At 42.6% G+C, this 15,139-nt stretch overlaps 2 protein-coding genes across 2 annotated transcripts; both read right to left on the bottom strand.

Moving 5' to 3' along the window:
• Positions 1-5,656: 5,656 nt before the first annotated feature.
• On the bottom strand, positions 5,657-6,411 carry LOC145859358 (nanos homolog 3-like). The gene has a single exon (XM_082958418.1). The coding sequence runs from the start codon at positions 6,329-6,331 to the stop codon at positions 5,657-5,659; it is 675 nt and encodes a 224-aa protein (XP_082814544.1). The 5' UTR covers positions 6,332-6,411.
• Positions 6,412-14,168: 7,757 nt separating this feature from the next.
• Positions 14,169-14,840, bottom strand: LOC145859357 (nanos homolog 3-like). The gene has a single exon (XM_082958417.1). It carries the CDS (start codon positions 14,838-14,840, stop codon positions 14,169-14,171), a length of 672 nt encoding a protein of 223 aa, XP_082814543.1.
• Between the last annotated feature and the right edge of the window lie 299 nt (positions 14,841-15,139).

Raw genomic sequence — 15,139 nt, 5'->3', positions numbered from 1 at the left:
AAAAGTACGATCTTTGTCCTCATGTGCAGTTGCAAACCGTAGTCTGGCTTTTTTTATGGAGGTTTTGGAGCAGTGGCTTCTTCCTTGCTGAGATGTCTTTCAGGTTATGTCGATATACAGTGGTGGAAAAAAGTATTTGATCCCCTGCTGATTTTGTACGTTTGCCCACTTACAAAGAAATTATCAGTCTATAATTTTAATGGTGGGTTTATTTGAACAGTGAGAGACAGAATAACAACAAAAAAATCCAGAAAAACACATGTCAAAAATGTTATAAAATTATTAGCATTTTAATGAGGGAAATAAGTATTTGACCCCTCTGCAAAACATGACTTAGTACTTGGTGGCAAAACCCTTGTTGGCAATCACAGAGGTCAGACGTTTCTTGTAGTTGGCCACCAGGTTTGCACACATCTCAGGAGGGATTTTGTCCCACACCTCTTTGCAGATCTTCTCCAAGTCATTAAGGTTTCGAGGCTTACGTTTGGCAACTCGAACCTTCAGCTCCCTTCACAGATTTTCTATGGGATTAAGGTCTGGAGACTGGCTAGGCCACTCCAGGACCTTAATGTGCTTCTTCTTGAGCCACTCCTTTGTTGCCTTGCCCGTGTGTTTTGGGTCATTGTCATGCTGGAATAACCATCCACGACCCATTTTCAATGAGCCTGGCTGAGGGAGGGATGTTCTCACCCAAGATTTGACGGTACATGGCCCCGTCCATCGTCCCTTTGATGCAGTGACGTTGTCCTGTCCCCTTAGCAGAAAAACACCCCCAAAGCATAATGTTTCCACCTCCATGTTTGACGGTGGAGATGGTGTTCTTGGGGTGATAGGCAGCATTCCTACTCCTCCAAACACGGCGAGTTGAGTTGATGCCAAAGAGCTCCATTTTGGTCTCATCTGACCACAACACTTTCACCAGCTGTCATCTGAATCATTCAGATGTTAATTTTCAAACTTCAGACGGGCATGTATATGTATTCTTGAGCAGGGGGACCTTGCGGCAGCTGCAGGATTTCAGTCCTTCACGGCGTAGTGTGTTACCAATTGTTTTCTTGGGGACTATGGTCCCAGCTGCCTTGAGATCATTGACAAGATCCTCCCGTGTAGTTCAGGGATTGATTCCTCACCGTTCTCATGATCATTGCAACCCCACGAGGTGAGATCTTGCATGGAGCCCCAGGCCGAGGGATATTGACAGTTCTTTTGTGTTTCTTCCATTTGCGAATAATCGCACCAAATGTTGTCACCTTCTCACCAAGCTGCTTGGCGATGGTCTTGTAGCCCATTCCAGCCTTGTGTTTGTCTACAATCTTGTCCCTGACATCCTTGGAGAGCTCTTTGGTCTTGGACATGGTGGAGAGTTTTGAATCTGATTGATTGATTGCTTCTGTGGACAGATGTCTTTTTTACAGGTAACAAGCTGCGGTTAGGAGCTCTTTACCTGTATAAAAGACACCTGGGAGACAGAAATCTTTCTGATTGAGAGGGGGTCAAATACTTATTTCCCTCATTAAAATGCAAATCAATTTATAACATTTTAGACATGCGTTTTTCTGGATTTGTTTTGTTGTTATTCTGTCTCTCACTGTTCAAATAAACCTACCATTAAAATTATAGACTGATCCTTTCTTTATCAGTGGGCAAACGTACAAAATCAGTAGGGTATCAAATACTTTTTTCCCCCACTGTAGGACTCGTTTTACTGTGGATATAGATACTTTTGTACCTGTTTCCTCCAGCATTTTCACAAGGTCCTTTACTGTTGTTCTGTGATTGATTTGCCCTTTTCACACCAAAGTACGTTCATCTCTAGGAGACAGAACGCGTCTCCTTCCACAGACGATGCACTCGCTATCTCACTGCACACTGCCTTATCCCATCAGGACAAGAGGAATAACTATGTAAGAATGCTTTTCATTGACTATAGCTCAGCATTCAACACCATAGTACCCTCTAAGCTCATCGTTAAGCTCGGGGCCCTGGGTCTGAACCCCGCCCTGTGCAACTGGGTCCTGGACTTCCTGACGGGCCGCCCCCAGTTGTGGAAGGTAGGAAACAACACCTCCACTTCGCTGATCCTCGTCACAGGGTTCCCACAAGGGTGCGTCCTCAGCTCCCTCCTGTACTCCCTGTTCACCCATGACTGCGTGGCCATGCACGCCTCCAACTCAATCATCAAGTTTGCGGACACAACAGTAGTAGGCCTGATTACCAACAATGACAAGACGGCCTACAGGGTTGAGGTGAGGGCCCTGGAAGTGTGGTGCCAGGAAAATAACCTCTCACTCAATATCAACAAAACAAAGGAGCTGATCGTGATTTCAGGAAACAGCAGAGGGAGCACGCCCCTATCCACATCGACGGGACAGCAGTGGAGAAGGTGGAAAGCTTCAAGTTCCTCGGCGTACACATCACTGACAATCTGAAATGGTCCACCCACACAGACAGTGTGGTGAAGAAGGCGCAACAGCGCCTCCTTAACCTCAGGAGGCTGAATAAATGTAGCTTCGCTCCTAAAACCCTCACAAACTTTTACAGATGCACAATTGAGAGCATCCTGTCGGGCTGTATCACCACCTGATTAGGCAAGTGCACTTTCCGCAACCGCAGGGCTCTCCAGAGGGGGGTACGGTCTGCCCAACACATCACCAGGGGCAAACTACCTGCCCTCCATGACACCTACAGCACCTGATGTCACAGGAAGGACAAAAATATCATCAAGGACAACAACCACTCGAGCCACTGCCTGTTCGCCCTGCTATCATCCAGAAGGCGAGGTCAGTACAGGTGCATCAAAGCTGGAACCGAGAGACTGAAAAACAGCTTCTATCTCAAGGCCATCAGACTGTTAAACAGCCATCACTAGCAGGCTCCCACCCGGTTACACAACCCTGCACTTTAGTGGCTGCTGCACCAGACTTGGAATCACTGGCCACTTTAATGTTTAAATAATGCTTACATACTGCTTTACTCATATCATATGTACTGTATTCTATTCTACTGTATTTTTTGTCAATGTCACTCCCGACATTGTTCGATCTAATGTGTACATATTTCTTAATTACATTATTTTACTTAGATTTGTGTGTATTGTTGTGAATAGTTAGATACTACTGCACTGTTGGAGCCAGGAACACAAGCATTTCTCTACACCCACAATAACATCTGATAAATATGTGTATGTGACCAATAAAATGTGATTTATTTGATTTGATATGCCGAACAACGCAGAAAGTAACCTCCCCTGCAGCAGATTGTGTTGACGAGCTGGAAGGCGCTCTGCATTACATTGGGTTGAAAGTTGCCTATGTACAGTACTGATCTTGGGTCAGTTTTCCATTATTTTCTGGTCGGCTTGGGGAGAGAAAGCTGATCCTAGATAAGTCATTACACTGCTGTTCAAAAGTTTGGGGTCATTTAGAAATGTCCTTGTTTTTGAAAGAAAAGGCCAAAAAATGGTCCATTAAAATAACATCAAATTGATCAGAAATACAGTGTAGACATTGTTAATTATAGAGCATTGGTTAAAGGAGGACATTCATACCTCAAATTTTGAATTACAGTGTGAAACGAAGAAAATGTTGTTGCAAATCTATTGGTTTAAGAATTGTTCCGACTTGAAAAGAACTTGAACACAATTATGTCGGAGTTACGACTTCCCATTTTCCAGTGTCCCAGGAGAATATGAAGCCAGCATAATACAGCATTCAAGCGCTAGTCGTTACTAGGAAACGGACATTTCTGACTCGCTGACATGATTGACACCGTAAAAATCATCATAAAACGGCCTTGGAAGAGCCATAAGTGTAAACCAACATAATTTATTATTCTACATTAACCTGTTTAACTGGTACTAAATGCATTATGAAGAAAACTGTGTGATTTATGCTCCACGAAATATGAATGCTTTATGAAGAATATCGTGTACTGTTGCCTTCACGAAAAAAAAGGCCTTTCTGACTACAAGTGCACCAGTATCCCAAAGTATTAAGCGAAATCAATCATAGAAAACAGCATTGGAATTAATAAAAATGGTTTTCCCACGAATTAAGTCGCACATAAATTAGTGTCTTTTCTCACAAATTCTGTTCAGAAAGTCTGCTCAGAAACATCGAAAACAGTATATATAGCAATACAAACACCATTTATAAAACGGGATTAAATAAATACAACATTAAGTTATATTCATAACGTTCAATAATGAAGAAAAAATTGGCTATCGTGTTTAAATTCTTGTCTTTTCTCACGAATGAAACCACAAAAAAACGCACGAAATCTGCTGAAATACATTATGTACATGCACGAATGGAATGGGAGAATTGTGTTGTCAAATTGGCCTGAACCGGTTTTGAGTGACCATTTACAATTTATTTACATTAAATGTATAGAATAATAGCAAACCACTCAAGTCAATTGGACACACATCAATTCATTGGAGACTGCCAGGGTTGGGTCACTAACCTCGATTTACAGAAAAGTGATGATTAACGGCCCATCTCAGGGTCCTAGACTCATATGGTGATTGGGGCCTAGACAACAATGGTTTGATGACTGTCTATCTGTGGAGCATTCTAGAAGGACTGGGCTGATCCAGAAAGCTGGTTGTGTGTCTTGTACTGCCCTACTTAGTTTGTTAATTTGGGAGTTTAAAAAGATGGCCTATTGACAAGATTGAAACGTGTCTGTTTCCTTACATCAGTGTTTCCCAACTCCAGTCCCCCAACAGTACATATTGTTGTTGTAGCCCCGGACAAACTCACCTGATTCAACTCAATGAGGGCTTGATGTTTAGTTGACAAATAGAATCAGGTGTACTAAGTATTTTATAAAACACAATGGAAACGACAAAGGAAAAACACAACTGAAACAGAAAGTATTATAAAACATACAATGGAAACTAGATAAACAGCCATCCTACTGAAATGACCAGTCCAGGCGAGTACCAGGGGCGGCGAACTGGAGCCTCTCTGCCAGCACATTCATGAGTAAAAGTAGATACCTTAATAGAAAATGACTCAAGTATAAGTGAAAGTCACCCAGTAAAATACTACTTGAGTAAAAGTCTAAAAGTTAATGGTTTAAAATATACTTCAGTATCTAAAGTAAATGTAATTGCTAAAATATACTACGGTATGAAAAGTAAAAAAGTAAAGCAAACCAGATGGCACCTTTTTGTTGTTCTTTATTAATTCACAGATAACCAGGGACACTCTCCAACACTCAGACATCATTTACAAACGAAGCATGTGTTTAGTGAGTCGGCCAGATCAGATGCAGTAGGGATGTTCTCTTGATAAGTGTGTGAATTAAACTATTGTCGTGTCCTGGTAAGCATTCAAAATGTAAACAATAGTTTTGGGTATCAGGGAAAATGTACGGAGTAAAAAGTACATCATTTTCTTTAGGAATGTAGTGAAGTAAAAGTCTTCATTTAATTAGGCATGTCAATTAAGAACAACTTCGTTTTTACAATGACGGCCAAACCCGGGCCAATTGTGCACCGCCCTATGGGACTCCCAATTACGGCCGGTTCTGATACAGCCTGGATTTGAACCACGGTGTCTGTAGTGACACCTCAAGCACTGAGATGCAGTGCCTTAAACCGCTGCGCCACTCGGAAGCCCAAGTAAAGTACAGATCCTCCAAAAACTACTCAAGTAGTACTTTCAAGTATTTCACCAAAGTACTTTACACCACTGGACATGACATAGACAGAGCTGTAGGTGGTTTCGACCAGGGGACAATGGTGCTTGGTGGCGATTTGGGCCCCGGTGACCCCGCAGAGAGGGCAGACATACAGCCGCAGGTACAGGCACATCATGTCCCCATCCTGGTCCTTGAGGTTGTGGGAGGAATACACAGACTCAGACTCCCCGTTGTATTTGCAGAAGCTGCAGAACTTTCGCTCAGGTGATGGCACCTCCTCCGGCGTGTTTCTCCCACTCTGGCCCCGGGTGCCCGCGGGGGATCTGGACGCTGCTGTAGGGGGCTCGGGACCCTCGGTGCTGCTCGGCCATAAAGGAGCGTCTTCATGCAAGAGGACGATTTCGGAATCCAGGGGTTCCATTTCGTGCCATAGTGGTGGTGTCGCCACAGGTGTTATCGGTGACAGCAAGGCTCGCGGCGGGAACTCTTCAAATTCCACCATGGTCGAGCATATCCCGGAGTCATGATCCTCAACGGTTAACGGTTCTGGGGTGAACTTGCCTAACTGCATCTCCCGCACTAGGTCAGCTAGCTTCATGTAGTCCCGCCACGGTTGGAAACTCTTGTTTTCGGACTCCATGTAAGGCGGTAGGTCTTGGAGTTGACAAATCATAGCGTTCATACGATCACTTGTATTTTTTATATCCCAACAGACTAGTGTTTGATAACGATCAGAATGTACCAGAATAAAGAACGCTGGGTCTAAACTGACAACTCAACTGAAGGCAAATTTGACAACATTCACGTTTTAACCTGTCAGTGTTTTGTTAAACAGCCAATCAGATGGCGTTGTGCGGAGTCCGTGGCTCGTGACAACAGCCAATCAAATGGTTTCAAACTGACATCTGCTAAATTGGCAATTTTAGAAGATCAACTATTTGGGATAAAATTTTACACCTCAACAATATTAAAAACTTCAAATATAACTGTTTAATCTATTCTAGGATCTAAATGGATAGGACTTAGATTATAATTCTTAGTTATATGAAGCTGTTTGATAATAGCCAATTGTAATAAGAAAATATCAGTAAAATAACTGTTAAAATTCAAAACTGCTTTTTTTCTTTTTTTAATATTTATTTATTTCACCTTTATTTAACCAGGTAGGCCAGTTGAGAACAAGTTCTCATTTACAACTGCGACCTGGCCAAGATAACACAATAGAAAAAAAGTCTATATACAATGAACTTCCTTGTTGTTCACTATGCTTCGACGTCCTTGCTGTTCACTACTACCAAAACGATTTTATAACACAATGGAAGTGACAAAGGAACAACAACTGAAACAGACAATATTATAAAACATACAATGGAAACGACATAAACAGGCATCCTACTGAAATGACCAGTCCAGGCAGGGACGGGACGGGGACGGGAGTTGGGGTAATCGGGGTTTGGAGAGAGCGATGTGGGACGGAGGGGAATACCGGGATTAGAGGAATGGGGAGAGGGAGGAATTTAGTTACAGTCAAATAAATACACAAGCAACAATCTATACAAAAGTCCTTCTGATTACCTCAATCACCAATAATGATTTTCCCTTTGGGGGGGGGATCAATAAAGTTAGGTTGAAATCCATCGAATTGAAGAAAGATGAAAAGTATCAACCCAGATTTGAACTGAAAGTGTGTGAAGTTATATGGACACAACGTTATAATAATAATGCAGTTCTATAAATCACATTTTATTGTGTCACATACACATATTTATCAGATGTTATTGCGGGTGTAGTGAAATGCTTGTGTTCCTGGCTCCAACAGTGCAGTAGTATCTAACTATTCACAGCAATACACACAAATCTAAAATTAAAATAATGGAATGAAGAAATATATAAATATTAGGACGAGCAATGTCAGAGTGGCATTGACTTAAATACAGTAGAATATAATTTAGTATATACATATGAGATGAGTAAAGCAATATGTAAACATTATTAAAGTGATTATTTTTCCATTATTAAAGTGGCCAGTGATTCCATGTCTGTGTATACAGTTGAAGTCTGAAGTTTACATACACCTTAGCCAAATACATTTAAACTCAGTTTTTCACAATTCCTGACATTTAATCCTAGTAAAAAATCCCTGTTTTAGGTCAGTTAGGATCACCACTTTATTTTAAGAATGTGAAATGTCAGATTAATAGTAGCGAGAATGATTTATGTCAGCTTTTATTTCTTTCATCACATTCCCAGCGGGTCAGATGTTTACATACACTAAATTAGTATTTGGTAGCATTGCCTTTAAATTGTTTAACTTGGGTCAAACGTTTCGGGTAGCCTTCCACAAGCTTGGTGAATTTTGGCGAGTGAATTTTGGCCCATTCCTCATAACAGAGCTGGTGTAACTGAGTCAGGTTTGTAGGTCTCCTTGCTCGCACACGCCTTTTCAGTTCTGCCCACAAATTTTCTATGGGATTGAGGTCAGGGCTTTGTGATGGCCACTCCACTACCTTGACTTTGTTGTCCTTAAGCCATTTTGCCACATCTTTGGAAGTATGCTTGGGGTCAATGTCCATTTGGAAGACCCGTTTGCGACGAAGCTTTAACTTCCTGACTGATGTCTTGAGATGTTGCTTCAATATATCCAGATAATTTCCCTTCCTCGTGATGCCATCTATTTTGTGAAATGCACCAGTCCTCCTGCAGCAAAGCACCCCCATAACATGATGCTGCCACCCCCATGCTTCACGGTTGGGATGGTGTTTTTCGGCTTGCAAGCCTCCCCCTTTTCCCTCCAAACATAACAATGGCCATTATGGCCAAACAGTTCTATTTTTGTTTCATCAGACCAGAGGACATTTCTCCAAAAAGTACTATCTTTGTCCTCATGTGCAGTTGCAAACCGTAGTCTGGCTTTTTTTATGGAGCTTTTGGAGCAGTGGCTTCTTCCTTGCTGAGATGTCTTTCAGGTTATGTCGATATACAGTGGTGGAAAAAAGTATTTGATCCCCTGCTGATTTTGTACGTTTGCCCACTTACAAAGAAATTATCAGTCTATAATTTTAATGGTGGGTTTATTTGAACAGTGAGAGACAGAATAACAACAAAAAAATCCAGAAAAACACATGTCAAAAATGTTATAAAATTATTAGCATTTTAATGAGGGAAATAAGTATTTGACCCCTCTGCAAAACATGACTTAGTACTTGGTGGCAAAACCCTTGTTGGCAATCACAGAGGTAAGACGTTTCTTGTAGTTGGCCACCAGGTTTGCACACATCTCAGGAGGGATTTTGTCCCACACCTCTTTGCAGATCTTCTCCAAGTCATTAAGGTTTCGAGGCTTACGTTTGGCAACTCGAACCTTCAGCTCCCTCCACAGATTTTCTATGGGATTAAGGTCTGGAGACTGGCTAGGCCACTCCAGACCTTGAGCCACTCCTTTGTTGCCTTGCCCGTGTGTTTTGGGTCATTGTCATGCTGGAATAACCATCCACGACCCATTTTCAATGAGCCTGGCTGAGGGAGGGATGTTCTCACCCAAGATTTGACGGTACATGGCCCCGTCCATCGTCCCTTTGATGCAGTGACGTTGTCCTGTCCCCTTAGCAGAAAAACACCCCCAAAGCATAATGTTTCCACCTCCATGTTTGACGGTGGAGATGGTGTTCTTGGGGTGATAGGCAGCATTCCTACTCCTCCAAACACGGCGAGTTGAGTTGATGCCAAAGAGCTCCATTTTGGTCTCATCTGACCACAACACTTTCACCAGCTGTCATCTGAATCATTCAGATGTTCATTGGCAAACTTCAGACGGGCATGTATATGTGCTTTCTTGAGCAGGGGGACCTTGCGGCAGCTGCAGGATTTCAGTCCTTCACGGCGTAATGTGTTACCAATTGTTTTCTTGGGGACTATGGTCCCAGCTGCCTTGAGATCATTGACAAGATCCTCCCGTGTAGTTCAGGGATTGATTCCTCACCGTTCTCATGATCATTGCAACCCCACGAGGTGAGATCTTGCATGGAGCCCCAGGCCGAGGGATATTGACAGTTCTTTTGTGTTTCTTCCATTTGCGAATAATCGCACCAAATGTTGTCACCTTCTCACCAAGCTGCTTGGCGATGGTCTTGTAGCCCATTCCAGCCTTGTGTTTGTCTACAATCTTGTCCCTGACATCCTTGGAGAGCTCTTTGGTCTTGGACATGGTGGAGAGTTTTGAATCTGATTGATTGATTGATTGCTTCTGTGGACAGATGTCTTTTTTACAGGTAACAAGCTGCGGTTAGGAGGTCGTTACCTGTATAAAAGACACCTGGGAGCCAGAAATCTTTCTGATTGAGAGGGGGTCAAATACTTATTTCCCTCATTAAAATGCAAATCAATTTATAACATTTTAGACATGCGTTTTTCTGGATTTGTTTTGTTGTTATTCTGTCTCTCACTGTTCAAATAAACCTACCATTCAAATTATAGACTGATCCTTTCTTTATCAGTGGGCAAACGTACAAAATCAGTAGGGTATCAAATACTTTTTTCCCCCACTGTAGGACTCGTTTTACTGTGGATATAGATAGTTTTGTACCTGCTTCCTCCAGCATTTTCACAAGGTCCTTTACTGTTGTTCTGGGATTGATTTGCACTTTTCACACCAAAGTACGTTGATCTCTAGGAGACAGAACGCATCTGTTTCCACAGACGATGCACTCGCCATCTCACTGCACACTGCCTTATCCCATCAGGACAAGAGGAATAACTATGTAAGAATGCTTTTCATTGACTATAGCTCAGCATTCACCACCATAGTACCCTCTAAGCTCATCGTTAAGCTCGGGGCCCTGGGTCTGAACCCCGCCCTGTGCAACTGGGTCCTGGACTTCCTGACGGGCCGCCCCCAGTTGTGGAAGGTAGGAAACAACACCTCCACTTCGCTGATCCTCGTCACAGGGTTCCCACAAGGGTGCGTCCTCAGCTCCCTCCTGTACTCCCTGTTCACCCATGACTGCGTGGCCATGCATGCCTCCAACTCAATCATCAAGTTTGCGGACACAACAGTAGTAGGCCTGATTACCAACAATGACAAGACGGCCTACAGGGTTGTGGTGAGGGCCCTGGAAGTGTGGTGCCAGGAAAATAACTTCTCACTCAATATCAACAAAACAAAGGAGCTGATCGTGATTTCAGGAAACAGCAGAGGGAGCACGCCCCTATCCACATCGACGGGACAGCAGTGGAGAAGGTGGAAAGCTTCAAGTTCCTCGGCGTACACATCACTGACAATCTGAAATGGTCCACCCACACAGACAGTGTGGTGAAGAAGGCGCAACAGCGCCTCTTTAACCTCAGGAGGCTGAATAAATGTGGCTTCGCCCCTAAAACCCTCACAAACTTTTACAGATGCACAATTGAGAGCATCCTGTCGGGCTGTATCACCACCTGATTAGGCAAGTGCACTTTCCGCAACCGCAGGGCTCTCCAGAGGGGGGTACGGTCTGCCCAACACATCACCAGGGGCAAACTACCTGCCCTCCATGACACCTACAGCACCCGATGTCACAGGAAGGACAAAAATATCATCAAGGACAACAACCACTCGAGCCACTGCCTGTTCGCCCTGCTATCATCCAGAAGGCGAGGTCAGTACAGGTGCATCAAAGCTGGAACCGAGAGACTGAAAAACAGCTTCTATCTCAAGGCCATCAGACTGTTAAACAGCCATCACTAGCAGGCTCCCACCCGGTTACACAACCCTGCACTTTAGTGGCTGCTGCACCAGACTTGGAATCACTGGCCACTTTAATGTTTAAATAATGCTTACATACTGCTTTACTCATATCATATGTACTGTATTCTATTCTACTGTATTTTTTGTCAATGTCACTCCCGACATTGTTCGATCTAATGTGTACATATTTCTTAATTACATTATTTTACTTAGATTTGTGTGTATTGTTGTGAATAGTTAGATACTACTGCACTGTTGGAGCCAGGAACACAAGCATTTCTCTACACCCACAATAACATCTGATAAATATGTGTATGTGACCAATAAAATGTGATTTATTTGATTTGATATGCCGAACAACGCAGAAAGTAACCTCCCCTGCAGCAGATTGTGTTGACGAGCTGGAAGGCGCTCTGCATTACATTGGGTTGAAAGTTGCCTATGTACAGTACTGATCTTGGGTCAGTTTTTCATTATTTTCTGGTCGGCTTGGGGAGAGAAAGTTGATCCTAGATAAGTCATTACACTGCTGTTCAAAAGTTTGGGGTCATTTAGAAATGTCCTTGTTTTTGAAAGAAAAGGCCAAAAAATGGTCCATTAAAATAACATGAAATTGATCAGAAATACAGTGTAGACATTGTTAATTATAGAGCATTGGTTAAAGGAGAACATTCATACCTCAAATTTTGAATTACAGTGTGAAACGAAGAAAATGTTGTTGCAAATCTATTGGTTTAAGAATTGTTCCGACTTGAAAAGAACTTGAACACAATTATGTCGGAGTTACGGCTTCCCATTTTCCAGTGTCCCAGGAGAATATGAAGCCAGCATAATACAGCATTCAAGTGCTAGTCGTTACTAGGAAACGGACATTTCTGACTCGCTGACATGATTGACACCGTAAAAATCATCATAAAACGGCCTTGGAAGAGCCATAAGTGTAAACCAACATAATTTATTATTCTACATTAACCTGTTTAACTGGTACTAAATGCATTATGAAGAAAACTGTGTGATTTAGGCTCACGAAATATGAAATGCGTTATGAAGAATATCGTGTACTGTTGCCTTCACGAAAAAAAAGGCCTTTCTGACTACAAGTGCACCAGTATCCCAAAGTATTAAGCGAAATCAATCATAGAAAACAGCATTGGAATTAATAAAAATGGTTTTCCCACGAATTAAGTCGCACATAAATTTGTGTCTTTTCGCACAAATTCTGTTCAGAAAGTCTGCTCAGAAACTTCGAAAACAGTATATATAGCAATACAAACACCATTTATAAAACGGGATTAAATAAATACAACATTAAGTTATATTCATAACGTTCAATAATGAAGAAAAAATTGGCTATCGTGTTTAAATTCTTGTCTTTTCTCACGAATTAAACCACAAAAAAACGCACGAAATCTGCTGAAATACATTATGTACATGCACGAATGGAATGGGAGAATTGTGTTGTCAAATTGGCCTGAACCGGTTTTGAGTGACCATTTACAATTTATTTACATTAAATGTATAGAATAATAGCAAACCACTCAAGTCAATTGGACACACATCAATTCATTGGAGACTGCCAGGGTTGGGTCACTAACCTCGATTTACAGAAAAGTGATGATTAACGGCCCATCTCAGGGTCCTAGACTCATATGGTGATTGGGGCCTAGACAACAATGGTTTGATGACTGTCTATCTGTGGAGCATTCTAGAAGAACTGGGCTGATCCAGAAAGCTGGTTGTGTGTCTTGTACTGCCCTACGTAGTTTGTTAATTTGGGAGTTTAAAAAGATGGCCTATTGACAAGATTGAAACGTGTCTGTTTCCTTACATCAGTGTTTCCCAACTCCAGTCCCCCAACAGTACATATTGTTGTTGTAGCCCCGGACAAACTCACCTGATTCAACTCAATGAGGGCTTGATGATTAGTTGACAAATAGAATCAGGTGTACTAAGTATTTTATAAAACTCAATGGAAACGACAAAGGAAAAACACAACTGAAACAGAAAGTATTATAAAACATACAATGGAAACTAGATAAACAGCCATCCTACTGAAATGACCAGTCTAGGCGAGTACCAGGGGCGGCGAACTGGAGCCTCTCTGCCAGCACATTCATGAGTAAAAGTAGATACCTTAATAGAAAATGACTCAAGTATAAGTGAAAGTCACCCAGTAAAATACTACTTGAGTAAAAGTCTAAAAGTTAATGGTTTAAAATATACTTCAGTATCTAAAGTAAATGTAATTGCTAAAATATACTACGGTATGAAAAGTAAAAAAGTAAAGCAAACCAGATGGCACCTTTTTGTTGTTCTTTATTAATTCACAGATAACCAGGGACACTCTCCAACACTCAGACATCATTTACAAACGAAGCATGTGTTTAGTGAGTCGGCCAGATCAGATGCAGTAGGGATGTTCTCTTGATAAGTGTGTGAATTAAACTATTGTCGTGTCCTGGTAAGCATTCAAAATGTAAACAATAGTTTTGGGTATCAGGGAAAATGTACGGAGTAAAAAGTACATCATTTTCTTTAGGAATGTAGTGAAGTAAAAGTCTTCATTTAATTAGGCATGTCAATTAAGAACAGCTTCGTTTTTACAATGACAGCCAAACCCGGACAACGCTGGGCCAATTGTGCGCCGCCCTATGGGACTCCCAATCACGGCCGGTTCTGATACAGCCTGGATTCGAACCACGGTGTCTGTAGTGACACCTCAAGCACTGAGATGCAGTGCCTTAGACCGCTGCGCCACTCGGAAGCCCAAGGAAAGTACAGATCCTCCAAAAACTACTTAAGTAGTACTTTCAAGTATTTCAACAAAGTACTTTACACCACTGGACATGACATAGACAGAGCTGTAGGTGGTTTCGACCAGGGGACAATGGTGCTTGGTGGCGATTTGGGCCCCGGTGACCCCGCAGAGAGGGCAGACATACAGCCTCAGGTACAGGCACATCATGTCCCCATCCTGGTCCTTGAGGTTGTGGGAGGAATACACAGACTCAGACTCCCCGTTGTATTTGCAGAAGCTGCAGAACTTTCGCTCAGGTGATGGCACCTCCTCCGGCGTGTTTCTCCCACTCTGGCCCCGGGTGCCCGCGGGGGATCTGGACGCTGCTGTAGGGGGCTCGGGACCCTCGGTGCTGCTCGGCCATAAAGGAGCGTCTTCATGCAAGAGGACGATTTCGGAATCCAGGGGTTCCATTTCGTGCCATAGTGGTGGTGTCGCCACAGGTGTTATCGGTGACAGCAAGGCTCGCGGCGGGAACTCTTCAAATTCCACCATGGTCGAGCATATCCCGGAGTCATGACCCTCAACGGTTAACGGTTCTGGGGTGAACTTGCCTAACTGCATCTCCCGAACTAGGTCAGCTAGCTTCATGTAGTCCCGCCACGGTTGGAAACTCTTGTTTTCGGACTCCATGTAAGGTGGTAGTTGGAGTTGACAAATCATAGCGTTCATACGATCACTTGTATTTTTTATATCCCAACAGACTAGTGTTTGATAACGATCAGAATGTACCAGAATAAAGAACGCTGGGTCTAAACTGACAACTCAACTGAAGGCAAATTTGACAACATTCACGTTTTAACCTGTCAGTGTTTTGTTAAACAGCCAATCAGATGGCGTTGTGCGGAGTCCGTGGCTCGTGACAACAGCCAATCAAATGGTTTCACACTGACAACTGCTAAATTGGCAATTTTAGAAGATCAACTATTTGGGATAAAATTTTACACCTCAACAATATTAAAAACTTCAAA

Source organism: Salmo salar, chromosome 12, assembly GCF_965601325.2.
Source record: "Salmo salar chromosome 12, fSalSal1, whole genome shotgun sequence".
NCBI lineage: Eukaryota > Metazoa > Chordata > Actinopteri > Salmoniformes > Salmonidae > Salmo > Salmo salar.
This window is presented reverse-complemented; position numbering and strand designations above follow the sequence as displayed.

Bases quoted from the DNA above. Each gene is read 5' to 3' on its own strand.
- LOC145859358 (XM_082958418.1), bottom strand. From the start codon at position 6,331: ATGAACGCTATGATTTGTCAACTCCAAGACCTACCGCCTTACATGGAG.
- LOC145859357 (XM_082958417.1), bottom strand. From the start codon at position 14,840: ATGAACGCTATGATTTGTCAACTCCAACTACCACCTTACATGGAGTCC.